General features: G+C 42.2%; 1 protein-coding gene across 6 annotated transcripts in view; it reads right to left on the bottom strand.

Moving 5' to 3' along the window:
- The window catches only part of EDC3 (enhancer of mRNA decapping 3), a 63,856-nt gene that overhangs the window by 24,155 nt on the left and 21,091 nt on the right, over positions 1 to 18,610 (bottom strand). For 5 of the 6 annotated variants that reach the window (XM_025389626.1, XM_025389627.1, XM_025389631.1 and 2 more), the window contains 2 exons: positions 16,798 to 16,979; positions 13,326 to 13,645 (listed from right to left, as the gene is read on the bottom strand). In XM_025389626.1, the coding sequence (XP_025245411.1) occupies positions 13,326 to 13,645; positions 16,798 to 16,961 (484 nt within the window). In that variant the 5' untranslated portion in view covers positions 16,962 to 16,979. The remainder of the gene's footprint in view (positions 1 to 13,325; positions 13,646 to 16,797; positions 16,980 to 18,610) is intronic. The other variant, XM_025389632.1, reaches the window with a different exon arrangement.

Genomic DNA, 18,610 nt, shown 5'->3' on the forward strand with positions numbered 1-18,610 from the left:
AACAACAATAAATATTACACCCAAGTAACTTGTTAATGAATATGAACTAAGGAGTACTCCTGGAAATCTTAACCAGTTATCCCCTTCATAAGGAAACTGGTAATGACAAAAGCTTTTCTGACAACTTACTATTAGCAAACAAGAGGAAGAGTAAGAACATAGCATGGTGGTTTTGATACAATGATAGAGGCAGGAGGCAGAGAAATTCTAGAGGCAGGTCCCTGGCGAAGCCCCACCTTCGAAGCTGAAAAGGCTCACTTTGAGCCACAATCACTTTGATTGTGGCTCAAAGTGAGAACTTATATCCCTGTTTTCCTACCAGAATGTTGCCTTTTCTTAAACCACCCATGGCCCTGCACCACCCTATCCTGTGCCTATAAAGACCCCAGACTCAGTCAGCAGAGATGAGAAACAGCTGGACGTTGGAGACTACGGCTGGATGTCAGAGAAGTGGCTTGACTTCAGAGGAACAGCTTGACTGTGTAACTGTGGAGAAGAATCCGGCTGGAGACAGCCAGACTTCAGGGGAAAATTACCTATCCACCACCCACTGTCCCCTTTTCAGCTCCCCTTCCCACATAAATAAAAATAAAATCACCCACATTTACCATACTTTAATTCGTTCATGTGACCTCATTTTTCCTGGACACTGGACAAAAGCTCAGAAGCCATGAGTACAGATACAAAAGGCTGTCACATTGGCCCTTTGCCCTCACTGGCAGAGGGCAGCTGCAGGCCCACTGAGCTGTTAACACTTAAGCCATCTGTGGATGGCAGAGCTAAAAGAGCACCATAACACATCCTCTAGGGCTTCAGGAGTTACAGGCACCCCACGTAGGTGCTGCCACATGGCCTGCACTGAGTTCGCTCCTGCTGGTGCCCAAGAGCGTTCGTTCTGGCTCCTGCACCTGCTCATCTGTGCACTCACTCCCACAATGGGTAGAACACAGCGGGTCTGAGTGGAGTTTGATCCCACTGGCACTGAAACAGCCGGTTCCAGGGCTTGTGCACTCCAGTTCCTGCCTCATTCACTCGCACACTCCCTTCAGCAAGGAGTTGAGAGCAGTGGGCGGAGTAAATGAGGTACCCCGTCATGAGTTCCATGAATAGGTCAGGGAAGGGAAATATCCTGCTTCAGTTTGAGTCTGAACGTCTGGCAGTTGTTTAAGGGAGAAATACCCCCAGACTAAAAGAAGGCCTGGTCTTCTTTTAGCTTGCAGGAAAATACTATTCAGCTAGTCCTTAATTCTATGCTTACCCAGCAAGCAATCTTCTGATTTTTAATTTGGCCTTAGGCTAGATGCCAGCAGTTGGGAATCCCTGGTTTGTTCAAGAAATTCTACATTCTGAGCCAGGTATACACCTACCAATACAAATTGCTATACTGACTTACAAACCTTTCTTTAGACCTTTCGGTTAATGTGATCTCTTTTCTCAGAATTTTCTCTCTTCTGGGTAAGCAGTTTCTGAAACACCAAATAATAAGGGTCCATACCGAGCTGATCCTGTAGAGGCCACACTAATGCACATCCACAACACAGTAGCCAGCCACACCCTGTCTCTGACACCCTATTTGGCTACCACACATCAGTCAACAACTACTCTAGCAGCCAAGGCAGAAGGTCCCACAGAATTCTCCAAACCACCCACCCCCAGAGAATCAAGCTCTGGTCTCCATCTGACTACCCTGAAAGAGTGGATCAGGTGACTGGTATGCTAGACTGAACCTCTATCACAGTCTAAATAAATGGAAGGAGGGGTTTCACCATGTTGGTCAGGCTGGTCTGGAACTTCTGACCTCAGGTGATCTGTCCGCCTCGGCCTCCCAAAGTGCTAGGATTACAGGTGTGAGTTACCACCCCCGGCTGTGTGTACATTTTCTAGACATTATCCTCTGTGTTCTTTTAACTTTGCCTAGACCATGACTGTGTGCCAATAAAACTTTATTTACAAAAACAGGCAGTGGGTTGGATTTGGCCCATGGGCTACAGTTTGCAGACTTTTGATGCAGAGTATACATTTAGGGTGAAGTTAATTCCTAATAGTTAATGTGGATTCATGTTTGGAATGACCTTCTTGATACTTTTTAATTTGGGAGACCATCTTCATAGATTTGATTAATTTTTGACAACCTCATTCTAGCTAAAGAAGGCCTATAAGAGGAATAGGGAAAGTGTTCTGCCATTTTCTTGTTTACTTATGATTACATTAGTATTATCGTTACTTAACATATAGTTTCTTTATGAGAATCTTTTTAAGCCACATATACATTTTTATATGATTTAGTTAAAAATTGGCATGGTTGTAGAGTGTGAATGCACTTAATGCCACTGAACTGTACACTTAAAAATGGTTAAAATGGTAAATTTTATGTAATGTATATTTTACTGCAATTTTTAAAAAATGATGTATACCCACTAGCATGGATAGACTTCTTGTTATAGAAAGTCATATTTTCCTCAGATATCTCAAATACAGGCAGCAATTGGCTGGCATGGAACTTCATAAGGGTGCTAGTTTTCATCAATACATTAAAATTCATAAAGTTTAATTTCTACTGTTTTTAGTTAAAATAAAAAATAGAATATTCAGTATCTTCTTCCTACGTCCTGGTGAATCATTCCGTCCACACCTGGGGAAACACATACCCACTGAAGAGTGACCACTGGGCAAGAGACCTATTTCTAATAGGATGTTTTGATTTAATACTGAGGCAGTACATTGATAATCCTTATTCTCTTGTTCTTCCCTTGTCTGTGTATATTGCTACTGGTGTTATCCTGACCTTATATTTTCATACCCATTCTTTCTTCCGGATTCAGCTCTGCTTTCTCATCCCATCTCTATTAAACACACAAAAAAATTCACTGGGCATGGTGGCACACACCTGTAATCCCAGCTACTTGGGAGGCTGAGGCACGAGAATCGCTTGAACCCGGGAGGTGGAGCTTGCAGTGAGCCAAGATTTCACCACTGCACTCCAGCCTGGGTGACAGGGCGAGCCTCTGTCTCAAAAAAAAAAAAAAAAAAAGAAAAGAAAAAAGAAAAAATGTACACACAATGCAAAAATGAAAAACGATTCAGTACAGCACAATGGTCAAATAAATAATTCAAAGGTAATAGGAAATGAGTATTCCTTTTTAAAAATAATGTTTGTTAACAGATGTTCATACCAGATAATGCACAAAATATGTAGAAAATTCTAAATATTCACATAATATTTTGATTTTTCTTTTAGTAAAAAATTTGCATCCATCTTATGAAGTTTTATATCCTGCTTTCTTGCTCAGGAGCATCCTTGAGTTTCATGAAAAAATTCTTCAAAGACTGTATCTTACTTTTTATAACTGCATAAATCATAGATCATACCATATTGATATACAGCACATAGATCATACCTACTGATTAACTTTTAAGTTATTTCTCATTTTTGCTGTTACAGACTCAGCCCAAACACACTATCTTTGATTACTCTTGCTAAAAAAAATCACTCCCATCTGACCACTTACAACACTGTGGGTACCACTGACCTAGCACTTATGCCATATTACCAACTTTGTTCTGTAGTTAATCTGTGTTCTTGCTCTAACTTCCCAAGGAGTTTATAAGCCAACAGAGGACAGGAATGATGTCATTCACACGTGTCACCCAACACTGTGCCGGGTTCAGTGTAAGTACACAAAACTCCGCTGAATTAAGAAATAAAAACAGTTACATATATATTTTAAAAAAGCAAACACTAGCCAATTAAAAGTTAAAAGTCTAAAAAGAGGTTATAAAAAAAGGGCAACTTGACATTAACTACAAGAAAAAGCAATAAAAATCATGCCAACTTTGTTGCATGACTGAAAAGGCCAGGAAGATAAAGTTGTTGACAATAATATAATACAAAAGAGTTATGAAGCAAGGGCTTCAGTGGAAAAAGTTCAGTCATGTCCAATATGACTGACAATGAACTATCCTGGAACTATTACAATGACTGATGAAAATAAGCAGTTGATCAATGAAGGAGAAGACAGGGTTAAGGAAGCAAAATGGGAAATCGTTTCCATTCAGATAAAACCCAAAGCTCCTGAAACCAGGTGACCAAGAATAAAGCTCAGAGGAAACAGGATACAGATACTGCTAAAGAGGAACAGGTAGAGGCACAAAAACAGTCATAGGAGAAAACAGGAAAGAATCTAGAATCCAAAGACCCAAATACTCTGAAGGCAGGTCAGACTTCCCAAATGACACTGGTAGAAGGTCAGTTATCCTGGAACTAAAGTTTGAAAAGCATGAGCTGGCCTGGCAAGGGGGCTCACACCTGTAATCCCAGCACTGTGGGAGGCCAAGGTGGTGGATCGCCTGAGCTCAGGAGTTCGAGACCAACCTGGCCAACATGGGGAAACCTGTCTCTACTAAAAACATAAAAATTAGCTGGGCGTGGTGGCACATGCCTGTAATGCCAGCTACTCCAGAGGCTGAGGCAGGAGAATCACTTGAAACCGGGAGGCAGAGGTTGCAGTGAGCCGAAATTGCGCCACTGCACTCCAGCCTGGGTGACAGAGCAAGACTCCGTCTCAAAAAAATAAAATAAAATAAAACATAAAGAAAAAGAAAAAGAAAAGCACGAGTTGCTTCTCTAACCACTAGCCCAGTATTTGTTAGCCCTAAACAGTGCACTAACCACTGAACACCAATATGAATGTTTGAAAGCACAAGCTGAGCATCCCTAATCCAAACATCCAAAATCCAAAAATTTCTGAGTGCCAACGTGGTGTTCAAAGAAAATGCTGATTGGAGCATTTTGGATTTCTGGATTAGGGATGCTCAACTGGTATGTATTCCAGAAATACTCCAAAATACTTTTTAAATAATCCAAAATCTGAAACACTTCTGCTCCCTAGCATTTTGCATAAGAGATACCCAACCTTTATTTGGGGGGAGAGAGTGCAGCGTAGAAAGAAAACTTTTGCTCAGTTTCAAAAAATAAAAAATAAAAATAAAAAGCTAAAAAATAGTACCCACTTCATATCCTGCCACATGAGGAGGAGCTACTGAAATGCAAAGTAGAAAAGTAAAGAAAACAAACATGACTAGCTGTAAAGTTCGCTCAAAGCATGTTGACAAAGTGCCCCACTATAAAGACTAATAGGGTTCACAATGGGAGACGCCCTAATTCTGCCCTAATGATGCTGGGCACTGGTCACCGTTTTTTGGCTCAGCTGTAGGATTCTACAAACATAACTTTTCAGATGTTTTCCTGTACTCCTCTAAACGCAGAGTTGATTCATTCGAGACATAGACACTAAGGACCAGCTATGTTTTAAACACTGTCAGGAAAGCAGAGTGTGAAAAACATTTCCCAAGAGGAAATACTGACATCACAGGTCAGTAAGAGAATATAAAATAAATGCAAGGCAGGCTAATGTGCTCAGTTGTCTCTTATTCTTCCCTTTCCTCTTACTTTAATACAAATATTAGGAAGTCCTGAGTGAATAAGCTGTCTCAGTACTTGGCTAACTCAGCCCAAAGGGCCTGGCTCTGCATTAAACTGGCCTTTGGCCACTGCAAGAGAAAAACACTTCCATTGGAAAAGATAAACAGTCTTCCCAGATTTCTTTACTTTTCAATTACAAGGACCATGCAAGTATTAAGACTGCAGGGGTCGGGCGCGGTGGCTCACGCCTGTAATCCCAACACTTTGGGAGGCCAAGGCGGGTGGATCACGAGGTCAGGAGATCGAGACCATCCTAGTTAACACGGTGAAACCCCGTCTCTACTAAAAATACAAAAAAATTAGCCAGGCGTGGTGGCGGGCACCTGTAGTCCCAGTTACTTGGGAGGCTGAGGCAGGAGAATGGCTTGAACCCGGGAGGCGGAGCTTGCAGTGAGCCGAGATTGTGCCACTGCACTCCAGCCTGGGTGACAGAGTGAGACTACGTCTCCAAGAAAAAAAAAAAAAAAAAAAAGACTGCAGGCTGGCCGCCTTCCTGTGCCGTTTTTCTGCCAGCCTTTGGCACAGAGGCCCTTTGGCCAGGACAACCTGTAACAAACCCATTGTTGTGTAACCCTCAATGCCACTTATTTATTGGTTTTTGTCACACACACACTGTAAGGGGGAACTTTGTCCTGCACTTACCACACTAAAGGGTACCTGAATGTTAAACTACAAATGTTTTACTGCCAGATTCAACAGGCATCATGAGAAGGTGCCTGAGAATATATGGGACCTTCTTCTTAACTCTCAAATTCTAGGCCTTGGGTTTTCAAGTCTATTAGATATATGAAGCACATCCAAGGAAGTTTAAAAGTCAAGAAGACCTCACTAGGACCATGAAAACTTGGCAAAATTCACTTCCTGCCTCAGGTGGCGGGATGACTGTTAAAATGAACAGACTGTTAAAGCCCAACCATATTGCAACAAGATAATATTGACCTTCTTTCCATTTAAAAGGTTCAATACCATTTCTCATTTCTCTCCACCTCCAGTAACAAAGAGAAAAATGGAAATCAGCGCTAAACAGAGGCAATGTCATGCCTATAGGACCACCTCTCTCTAAATATAAATGAGCTAAAGGCCAGCTATATACTTCGTTTGTTTTGAGATGCAGTTTCACTCTTGTTGCCCAGGCTGGAGTGCAATGGCACGATCTCGGCTCATTGCAGCCTCCACCTCCCGGGTTCAAGCAATTCTCCTGCCTCAGCCTCCTGAGTAGCTGGGATTACAGGCATGTACCACCAGGCCCAGCTAATTTTTTGTATTTTTAGTAGAGACAGGGTTTCATCATGTTGGCCAGGCTGGTCTCAAACTCCTGATCTCAGGTGATCCGCCCACCTCAAGTCTCCCAAAGTGCTGGGATTAGAGGCATAAGCCACCATGCCCGGCCTCAGCTACCTACTTTCATGTTCTACAGGCAAAAGAGCCTTAACTTAACTGTTAAATTTTTATTCAAATGCATGTTACCAATGACTATTCAAGTTCATAGACTAAGATTTCAGAGAGGGATGCCTTTCATCTGCCCCTCATGGTCACCATTTTTAACTGTGACATGGGATTTGATAAATATGAATTATACCCATACACAGAGCTGCATCCTAAACAAGGCTTGGTTTCCCTCTGCTCCCTGGGACTGATGTTATATCTATTTGACAAACATTCTGAATGGTCACAGAAAAACTATTCTTTATATGATTCTTTAAGCCCACTCCCACCCCAAGAGAAAAGATTAAAATCTGCTTGTGCTAAATTATCAATGTTGGATTACGTAACTATTATAAACCAACAAATTCCTCAACTCCTTATTGCAATCTTGAAAGAACACTTAAAAGCCAGAAATGAAGACAGATTACATTTCCTTCTTTCTTTTCTTTTTGTTTTTTTTCCTGAGACACAGTTTTGCTTTGTTGCCCAGGCTGGAGGGCAGTGGCACAATCTCAGCTTACTGCAACCTCCACCTCCCAGGTTCAGGCAATTCTTATGCCTCAGCCTCCTGAGTAACTGGCATTACAGGCGCCCACCACCACGCCCAGCTATTTTTTGTATTTTTGCAGAGACAGGGTTTCACCATGTTGCCCAGGCTAGTCTCAAACTCCTGAGCTCAAGCAACCTGCCCATCCTGGCCTCCCAAAGTGTTAAGATTACAGGTGTGAGCCACCACACCCGGCCGACAGATATTTATATAGCTTCATCAATCTACTAGTCTCAACGTCAACGTACATAAACTGGAGAAAATTCTAAGGCAGACCTTTCTACTTACAGGGCTCAATGAGTGGAAAAATAATTATAACTCTACCTTCTTTCAGCAACCTATTCTGAGCCATGTCTCATTACCAAATTCCCAGGCCATAAACATTTTCCAAACTAATCTGGATTCTAAATAAGTTCCTTGAAAAATAGTAACATTTTACTGCCCTACGATCTCTTTACCTTACTTATGTACAGTTAACAATCTAGAAAAAGGAAACTGACAAAACAGCAAAAGCAGAATAACCAAAACCTGGAAGCCACCAAGATGCCCTGCAATAGGTGAATGGAACTGATACATCCACAAAATGGAACGTTATCCATCAATTAAAAAAATGAGCTATCAAGCCACAAAAAGACATGAATGAATCTTTTTTTTTTTTTTTTTGAGACGGAGTCTCGCTCTGTCGCCCAGGCTGGAGTGCAGTGGCCGGATCTCAGCTCACTGCAAGCTCCGCCTCCTGGGTTTACGCCATTCTCCGGCCTCAGCCTCCCGAGTAGCTGGGACTGCAGGCGCTCGCCATCTCGCCCGGCTAGTTTTTTGTATTTTTTAGTAGAGACGGGGTTTCACCGTGTTAGCCAGGATGGTCTCGATCTCCTGACCTCGTGATCCGCCCGTCTCGGCCTCCCAAAGTGCTGGGATTACAGGCTTGAGCCACCGCGCCCGGCTATGAATGAATCTTAAATGCATCTTGCTAAGTGAAAGAAGCCAGTCTGAAAGGGCAATATACTGTATAATTTTAATTATGCAATATTCTGGAAAATGCAAAACTGCAGAGATGGGATAATAAAAAAATCAGTAGTTGCCGGGGGAAGTGGGGACAGCTGAACAGGTGAGGCACAAGAGATTGTTTAGGACAATGCACTATTCTGTTTAACACTGTAATGACAGATACACGATGCTGTATTTGTCAAAACCCACAGAGCTTTACAGCACAAAGAGTGAGCCTTAGTGTATGCAAATTTTAAAAAATCATTTAAGAGGTTAGGAGACCCCAGGATGGAATGCAGAATGTGACAAAACAAATTAACTGTAATATGAATATATGAAACAAGTCAATGAAGGAAATGGGAGACCTAAATAACTCTAGAAATGAATGGAGTCAGATGAAAGGCAAAAGAAACGGTACGTAAGTGCCATATTCTATTTGACAGTCTCCCACAGGAATGGGGATACGAGTTAATAATTCTGACACCACTATACATGTATACTGGAATTGAATAATTATGTAAAGAATGAATGACAATAGCAGACAGGTTTCTCACTGTTGGAGTGAGAAGTAACAGACAAGCAAAAGGAGAAGACTAGAAGGATCCATGTGGTAATGGATTAAAGTTGGAGACATCAGTATGAACTCAGTATAGTAAAATATACATAGTTACATATAGAAATATTTAAATATATATATATATACTGGTTAAATATACACATATATATTTTCTTTTCTGTGAACTCTGCAGAGAAGTATATACACATATTTTCTTGCTGTCAGCTATAAGGGTGACACCCAGGAGCAATGAGCATACCTAGTGAAGAAGGAAGAAAGGAGAATTGGGGAGGAGGGGCGGGAGGGAGGGGGAGAGAGGAGGAGGAGGAGGAAGAGGAGGAAGAGGAGGAAGAGGAGGAGGAGGAGGAGCAGCAGCAGCAGCAGTAGTGGCAGTAACAAGCATCTTTCAGTGTCAGAAACTACCTAAGTACTAAAAACAAAAACAAAAACAAAAAAATTCCACTGGAGTATGTCAAAGGGACATGAGATCCAAGTGAAAGATTGGAGACTAGCCAAAACTGAAATAATTTGAGTAACAAAATAAAGTAATATTGAATTATAAGCCGAAGTATAAAATAAATACCCATGAGTACATGCTGATATAAATAAATGACTGAACACATAAACAAATGGGGGAGAAGAGAGGAATCTCTGGAATAAAAGAATTTCAAGTAATGTCTGAAGACGCTGTGTCCTCAAGGAGAGGGAACACAACTCCTTACTCTCTGGGTGTGGGCTGCACATAATGATTTCCTTCCAAAGAGTACATATGTAACGGGGAAGAAAGAGTCACTTTACAGAGGAGAAACTAGATATATACTACTTTAGCCAGGTGATCAAGGTGAACATCAAAAGTTATAAACCATAGTGACAATATATACACTTGACACAAAATGATGAAAATGGTACTTTACCTCTGTTGTCTTCCACCCCCAAACATATAACCCCAGTCTAATCATGAGAAAAACATCAACTACCAAGTGAGGGACATTTTACAAAATACCTGACCAGTATTCATCAAAATGTCTAGGTCATCAAAAACAAGGAAGGTCTGAGAAACTGTAAGAGCCAAGCAGAGACAGGACTACCAAATGTGATGTGATATACTGGACAGGATCCTGGAACAAGGGCATCAGGTAAAAACTAAGGCAATCTGAATAAAATATGGACTTTGTTTAATGATAATGCATCAACACCGGTTCAATAATCATAACAAATGTACCATACCAATGTAAGATGTTAATAACAGGGAGAAAAATATGTAGGAAAAAATAATACGAATTGCTAATAAGGGTCATCTTCAAGTGCATGGAAGATTATAAACTGCCTATATGAACTTCTAACAAATCAACAATTTCTGGTAAAAGAAAAAAGATTTTCAGACTGGGCAACATAGTGAGACCTTATCTCTACTAAAAATAAAAAAACTAGCCAGGCATGGTGGCACACATCTGTAGTCCCAGCTACTTAGGAGGCTGAGGTGGGAGGATTGTTTGAGCCCAGGAGTTCAAGGTTGTAGTGAGCTGTGATCGTATCACTGCATTCCAGCCTGAGTGTCAAGGCAAGACCCTATCTCAACAGGACAGGACAGGACAGGACAGGATAGGACAGGATAGGACAGGACAGGACAGGACAGGACAGGATAGAATAGAATAGAATGCAAGCAAAACAGAGAAGGTTAAAGTCCAAATGGAAAGAATAATTTTCTATCCAAGTATTCTACAATTTTTCTAAGGATACAGAACTCACAAGTGAATTTCAGTCTCATATTTGCAAACATCATCATTTCAGATAGTTGTTTCTTATGCACCAAAGGAAACTACCTTGAAACTGTACATTACATACATTAAAAAATTTTTTTAGGCCAGGCACGGTGGCTCACACCTGTAATCCCAGCACTTTTGGAGGCCGAGGCAGGCGGACCACCTGAGGTCAGGAGTTCGAAATTAGCTTGGGCAACATGGCAAAAGCCCATCTCTACTAAAAATACAAAAATTAGCCAGGGAGCCTGGTACGGTGGCTCATACCTGTAATCTCAGCACTTTGGGAGGCCGAGGTGGGCGGATCACCTGAGGTCGGGAGTTTGAGACCAGCCTGACCAACATGGAGCCCCATCTCTATTAAAAATACAAAATTAGCCAGACGTGGTGGCGCATGCCTGTAATCCCAGCTACTCGGGAGGCTGAGGCAGGAGAATCATTTGAACCCAGGAGGCGGAGGTTGCTGCGAGCCGAGATCGTGCCATTGCACTCCAGCCTGAGCAACAAGAGCGAAACTCCATCTCAGAAAAAAAAAAAAAAAAAAAACAACTAGCCGGGCATGGCAGCAAGTGCCTGTAGTACCAGCTCCTAGGGAGGCTGAGGCAGGAGAATCACCTGAATACGGGAAGTGGAGGTTGCAGTGAGCTGAGATCACACCACTGCACTCCAGCCTGGGCAACAGAGTGAGACTCCATCTCAAAAAAAAATGTTGGCCCCTGACACAGGTGTCACACCACAAGCTATTAATAGAATTCACCCAGCACACTAAAACCTTACTACAATGCCACCAGGACCACAGTGTGAGGAGCAACAATGGTAGCAAGAAGTATCTGGAATTTTATGTAATAAACTTTCTGAGTGGGGTCTAGAGAGACATAACTCACTCTAAATTGTGCCTTTTAGAAGGTAGTGCCATAGCATGACTCTAGCTTATAATTTTAAATGAGTTAATGAATACTCATTTAAAATTTCTTTTGGTTGTTCATTTTGAGACAGAGTCTCACTCTGTCACCCAGGCTGAAGTGCAGTGGCATGATCTTGGCTAATCACAACCTCCGCCTCCCTGGCGCAAGCCATCCTTCCACCTCAGCCTCCTGAGTAGCTGGGACCACAGGTGCACGCCGCCATGCCCAGCTAATTTTTTTGTATTTTTTTTTCGTAGAGATGGGGTTTTGCCATGTTGCTCAGGCTGGTCTCGAACTCCGGGGCTCAAGCGATCCGCCTGCCTCAGTCTCCTGAAGTGTTGGGATTACAGGTGTGAGCCACTGCACCCAGTCTCTCACTTAAAGTTTCTAATACATTCTGCTACCATCTCTGAGTACAAAGCCATCTAAGTAAAATGAGAATAGTTTGCCATTTGGAAATAATTTTTTAAAACAACATTCATATTAATTTAAGGAGCATAATAGATTCCAGTGAATGTTATGATTCACTATCGTAACATTATTCTAGTAAATACGTTGGAGAAGAACAGTTCTAGTGAATTAACTATGGTTTTGGAAGGCAGCTATCCTCACCACCATACCACTAACACAACTATGGTTTCATTTTATATTATTTATTTTATTTTTGAGACACAGTCTTGCTCTATCGCCCAGGCTGGAGTGGCACAATCTCAGCTCACTGCAACCTCTGCCTCCTGGGTTCAAGGGATTCTCCTGCCTCAACCTCCAAAGTAGCTGAGATTACAAGCATGTGCCTCCACGCCCAGCTAATTTTTGTATTTTTAGCAGAGACGAGGTTTCACCATGTTGGCCAGGCTGGCCTCAAACACCTGACCTCAGGTGATCTGCCCGCCCAAAGTGCTAGGATTACAGGTGTGAGCCACCATGCCTGGCCACAGCTATGGTTTTATAATCAGCAAATGGCATTTAATAATGGGTTAGTATCAAACAAAACTGGGCAGCAACACAGACCAATGCACATTCTTCTTGATGTGTCAGTAGGAACAAATACAGCAAATTAAAAATTGTCACTCTGCTAGAAAATGAAAGATCACAGAGATGTTTGGATCAGTCCTCTCCTCTTTTCTGAGGATGAGTCTCAAATCACAGAAAGAGAAGTTACTCAAGAATCCTCTGGAACAGCCCAAGTGCAGGTTCAACTCAGACACTACTACCAACATCAGTAAGAGGATTTAAGGTTTTTTTTCCTTTTTTAGAGACAGAATCTTGCTATTTTGCCCAGACTAGCCTTGAACTGAGCTCAAACAATCCTCCTGCCTCAACCTCTCAAGTAGCTGGGACTACAGATGTATGTCACCACACCCAGTACTTACTGGATTTAAAACATCACTGTTAGTCTCAGTAAACTCTGGGCGGACTTTTCCCGAAGGAAGTGGTAAGAGAGGGCAGGAAGCTCACAGGCATCCCTAACACCTTACTTCCTTTCCCTTAACATCTTGAGGAACTAGGCCTGGAGGAAGAGAACCATGCTGTATTTTTGCGAAGCTCAGCCAGCATCCATTTTATTGGAGTAATAAAGGATTTATTTAAAGAGCAGCAGTGCTTATAGCTTATAGCCCTGAAACACTAGATTGAGAAGAAGTATCAACTTGACCCTACTTACAGGAGTTGTGCCGACGACGGAAACTTTTGGACTGACTCAAGGATTCCATGTGCCTGTCGACATAGCTCTTTGAACACTGTTGCTGCTGGGGGGAAACGGCAACATCCTGGCTCTTCACATCTGTCCTCTTAGGGATATTCTGAGGGGCACTGCTGGAAGAGGTTGGCTTCTTGACCAACTTGCCTGTGCCATTCTGACTGATGCCCACTTGGCAGCCAACACCAGAAGGGCCTAATTCTGTCTGATGAACGTCTCCAAAATGTTGGTTGTCTCCAGGTCCTGGTATCTCCAGAATTTTTAACTCCGTAATGTCACCTGCCCTGAAATACACAAAAAAGCCAAGTCTCAAAATTATAATAGTGGTAAGAATGACGAAACTGAGCTCATTAGCAAACAGCTACCCCTTTGCAGGACTGCATTTTAATGAGTTATCAGAGGCTAGGAAAGGGGGCTGTGTGCTTAAGGACAGGGGTCAGCCACCAACTGTCCAAGTGACACAATGCTGGCCTTTAAAAAGAGGCTATTGATAACAACAAAACTATATTAATCTTACATTCCCACAATGTTTAATGGCTTTTTTTTCATTCATTCACTCCCTTGCTCATTCAACAGGCATAAATATAAAATACTATATGGTAAGCCCTCCACTAGGAACTATTTTGATCTGGTATATAGAGATGAAAACCACTATGTGACCACAGGAACTCAGTCTGATCAGTAGAAAAGACAAGTACATATTCAATCAAAAGTGTTACATGGGCTGGGCACAATGGCTCATGCCTATAATCCCAGCACTCTGGAAGGCCGAGGCAGACGAATCACTTGAGGCGTTCGAGACCAGCCTGGTCAACATGGCAAAACCCTGTCTCTACTAAAAATAGAAACAATTAGTTGGGTGTGATGGTGCACACCTGTAATCCTAGCTACCCAGGAGGCTGAGGCATGAGAATCGTTTCACCCTGGGAGGCAAAGGTTACAGTGAGCAGAGTGCACCACTGCACTCTAGCCTGGGCAACAAAGTGAGACTCTGTCTAAAAAAAAAAAAAAATTTTTAAGTGTTAAATGTTATGACAGGGGTGTGCATAGGAGACTAGAGAGCCTAAAAGCAAAATATTTAAGTTAGTCTGGTGGAGATGAATGTAATACTTAAGCTAAATCTGGCCAGGACAGGCGGAAGGAGAGGCTAAGCAAAGAACAGTAGGGAGAAAGGCATCTCAGGTAGGGACTCAGAGACTAAGGAAATGTAGAAAATATGGCCTATGTGAGAAACTGCAAATGTTATGGTGATACTAAAGGGAAGGATGCTTGTGGAAGGCCATCAGGAAGTAAGGCTGCAGAGGTAACCAGGGACCACATCATGATCACAATGGATTTTCCCGGTGGCTATAGGGAAGGAGAAGAAACAAGAGGCAGTGGTACCAGTTAGAAGACCAAGCAAGAAATAAGAGGGGATGAACCAAGCAAGTGGTAATTGCAAAGGGAAAAGGGAGAAGGGATCAAGAGACATTTCAAATCCATAGGATTTTGGCAACTAAGTGAACACGAGGATTAAAGAGAAAAAAGAGTTTATTATGACTCCTAAGTTTCTAACGTGGGGGAAAGGTGTTATTAATCATAAATAATGGGTATGCCCTTGGAAAAAGAAATCTACAGGAAGACATAACAAGATTAGCTCCGAATATCTTGCATTTAAGATACCTTGTGGGATATCCAATGGAAATGACCAGCAGATGACGTGTCTGTCTCATAATGGGCCTAAGTTAAAGATTTCAGGTCTCATTAATGTATAAGGTACACATGAGATTGTCTAGAGAATAAAAGCTGAGAAAAGAACCAAAGATAAAATGCTGAGTAATTCAATCTTAACAGGTGAGAAGAAGAAAAGGAACATAAAAGTAAAGGAATGGAGGAATATGTGGAATACATGCAAAGAAAAACCAGAAGTGACAGGGAAACTAAAGGAGAATACTGTACTTCAGAAGTTACGGAGCACTGGCTGAGCGTGGTGGCTCACGCCTGTAATCCCAGCACTTTGGGAGGCCGAGGTGGGCAGATCACTTCAGGTCAGGAGTTCGAGACCAGCCTGGCTAACATGATGAAACCCAATCTCTACTAAAAATACAAAAAATTAGCCGGGCGTGGTGGCAAGCGCCTGTAATCCTAGTTACTCTGGAGGCTGAGGTGGGAGAATTGCTGGAACCCGGGAGGCGGAGGTTGCAGTGAGTTGAGATCATGCCACTGCACTCCAGCCTGGGAAACAGAGTGAGACTCCATCTCAAAAAAAAAAAAAAGTTAGGGAGCATTGTATTTTTATTTATTTTTTTAGAGACAGGGTCTTGTTCTATCACCCAAGCTGGAGTGCAGTGGTGCTATCATGGCTCACTGCGACCTCCAACTCCTAGGCTCAAGTGATCTTCCTGTCTCAGCCTCAGGAGTAGCTGGGATTACAGGCACATGCCACCACGCTCAGCTAAGCTTTTAAATTTTTCTTTTGTAAAGATGAGGTCTCACTATGTTGACCAGCCAGTTTTGAAATCCTGGGCACGGCCGGGCGCGGTGGCTCAAGCCTGTAATCCCAGCACTTTGGGAGGCCGAGGTGGGTGGATCACGAGGTCAGGAGATCGAGACTATCCTGGCTAACGTGGTGAAACCCCGTCTCTACTAAAAATACAAAAAACTAGCCGGGCGTGGTGGCGGGCGCCTGTAGTCCCAGCTACTTGGGAGGCTGAGGCGGGAGAATGGCGTGAACCCGGGAGACGGAGCTTGCAGTGAGCCGAGATCACGCCACTGCACTCCAGCCTGGGAGCACAGCGAGACTCTGTCTCAAAAAAAAAAAAAAAAAAGAAATCCTGAGCTCAAGTGATTCTCCTGCCTTGGCCTCCCAAAGTGCTGGCATTACAGTCATAAGCCACTACAGCCATGAGGGAGCATTCAAATCAGATTGGGATTGAGATACTGTCAGTAAATTTGGCCATTAGGTTATTTGTAACCTTGGCAAAAGCTAATTCAGCAAGATGATAAAGTTAGAAAAAAAGATAATGGTAGGGTAAAGAGGGTCTAGAGAATGAAGCCACAAAATATAGAGAAAGCAGACTATTCGGCTCTGACAAGGATGATGGGTTCAAGGGAAGGGAAATGACACAATACCTAGTGGCAAACGCAAGGTCTAAGGGAGAAGGTTGTTTTTAATACAGGGGAGGCCAAGGAATGAATATCGGAATGCAAAGAGGAAATAAACAGTATAGGCCGGGCATGGTGGTTCACACCTGAAATCCCAGCACTTTGGGAGGCCATGACGGGCAGATCACTTGAGGCCAGTAGTTCGAGACCAGCCTGGCCAACATGGTGAAACCCCATCTCTACTAAAAATACAAAAAGCGGCCATATGCCAAGAGAATGCTAGCAATCAGACCTAGGTTCATGCTCCACAGACCACCAGATTGGATTCAGAAGAGTCAGTCAGGACACTCACCTGAAGGTGACTTCTGGAACAAGACACTTCACTCCATTATGGAAAGGCCGGGTGAGAGAAATGGTCTGGCTGACCTGATCCACAGCTGACACTCTTCCCTGATAGACACCCAAGCTATCTCCACAATTGATGGACACAATACTTCCCAGCCAATCTGTAGCCATGTTTCAGATGTGAGACCACTGTGAAGAGAAGGAACTATTCAGTGTGCCTTGGTGAAAAGACAAACTTTTAATTAAATTCAGCAAATACATCAGGCTCTGTACCAAGTGTTGGTTAATAAAACATATTCTATCACATTGTTAACTAAGGTAATAAACCATTAAAAAATTAAAAAACTTTTTCAGGAGTATACATATTAATAAGTAATATTATTTAATACATATAAAGATCTTACAATTGCTTTAAAGCACATACATTGGATAAAGATAATATTTATTACACATCAAATCACACAAACTATAATCTGTTTATATTGTGTTTTAATAAATCTGCTGCCAAAATGCTTTCAAAGAGAGTATGTTACTGAGAAATAATATACTAAAAAAACAAATACTGGTAATGCCACTGTTGCTGATAATAATAATAAACTCTGGGTAGTTGCCTTTTGTTCTGTTTTTTTTTTTTGAAACGGAGTTTCACTCTTGTTGCCCAGGCTGGAGAGCAATGGCGCGATCTCGGCTCAACACAACCTCTGCCTCCCGGGTTCAAGCGATTCTCCTGCCTCAGCCTCCCAAGTAGCTGGGATCACAGGCATGGGTCACCACACCCGGCAAATTTTGTATTTTTATTTTTAGTAGAGACGGAGTTTCTCCATGTTGGTTAGGCTGGTCTAAAACTCCCGACCTCAGGTGATCTGCCTGCCTAGGCTGGTCTAAAACTCCCGACCTCAGGTGATCTGCCTGCCTCGGCCTCCCAAAGGGCTGGGATTACAGGAGTGAGCCACTGCGTCTGGCTTTTTTTTTTTTTTTTTGACACAGAGTCTCACTCTGTTACCTAGCCTGGAGTGCAGTGGTGCCATCATAGCTCACTGCAGCCTCAACCTCCCAGGCCCAACCAATCAATCCTCCCACCTCAGCCTCCTGAGTAGCTACGACTAGAGTCCTGTGCTACCAATCCCAGCTAATTTAAATTTTTTTGTAGAGACAAGGTCTTGCTATGTTGCCCAGGCAGTCTCAAACTCCTGGCCTGAAGCAATCCCCCCACCTCGGCCTTCCAAAGTGCTGGAATTACAGACATGAACCACTGCGCTTGGCCTAAAAAAAATTTTTAAAGCCAATTGAAGGTACTACATAACACTAAACCTAACAACTACAGAATATATATCCTTTTCAAGTCTATACAGAATGTTCACACATATATGTTGGGCCTTAAACAAGTATGAATAAAGTTAAAAAGACTGAGATCACATAAAATATATTCTCTACCCACAACAGAATTAAATTTGAAATTGATAAAAATAGATATTTAGAATATTCCCAAATATCTGGAAATTAAGCAAGACATTTCCAAATAACCTATGGGTAAAAGAAATCAAAAGGGCAGTCAGAAAATGGTTTGAACTCAATGATAATGAAAACACAATATCAACTTTTGTATGACGTGCTTAATACAGTGCGTAAAAGGGGGAATGTATAACTTTAAGTGCTTGTATTAGGAAAGAAAGGTCTAAAATCAGTTATCTGAGATTCCATCTTAAGTATTAGTAAAAAAAGAACAGATTAACCTGCTGTTATAGAAAGGAAATCAAGAGCAGAAACCAGTGAAACAAGAAACAACTAAGAAAAATAAAACAAAAATTAGCTCTTTGAAA

The sequence above is a fragment of the Theropithecus gelada genome, chromosome 7a, assembly GCF_003255815.1.
Source record: "Theropithecus gelada isolate Dixy chromosome 7a, Tgel_1.0, whole genome shotgun sequence".
Taxonomy (NCBI): domain Eukaryota; kingdom Metazoa; phylum Chordata; class Mammalia; order Primates; family Cercopithecidae; genus Theropithecus; species Theropithecus gelada.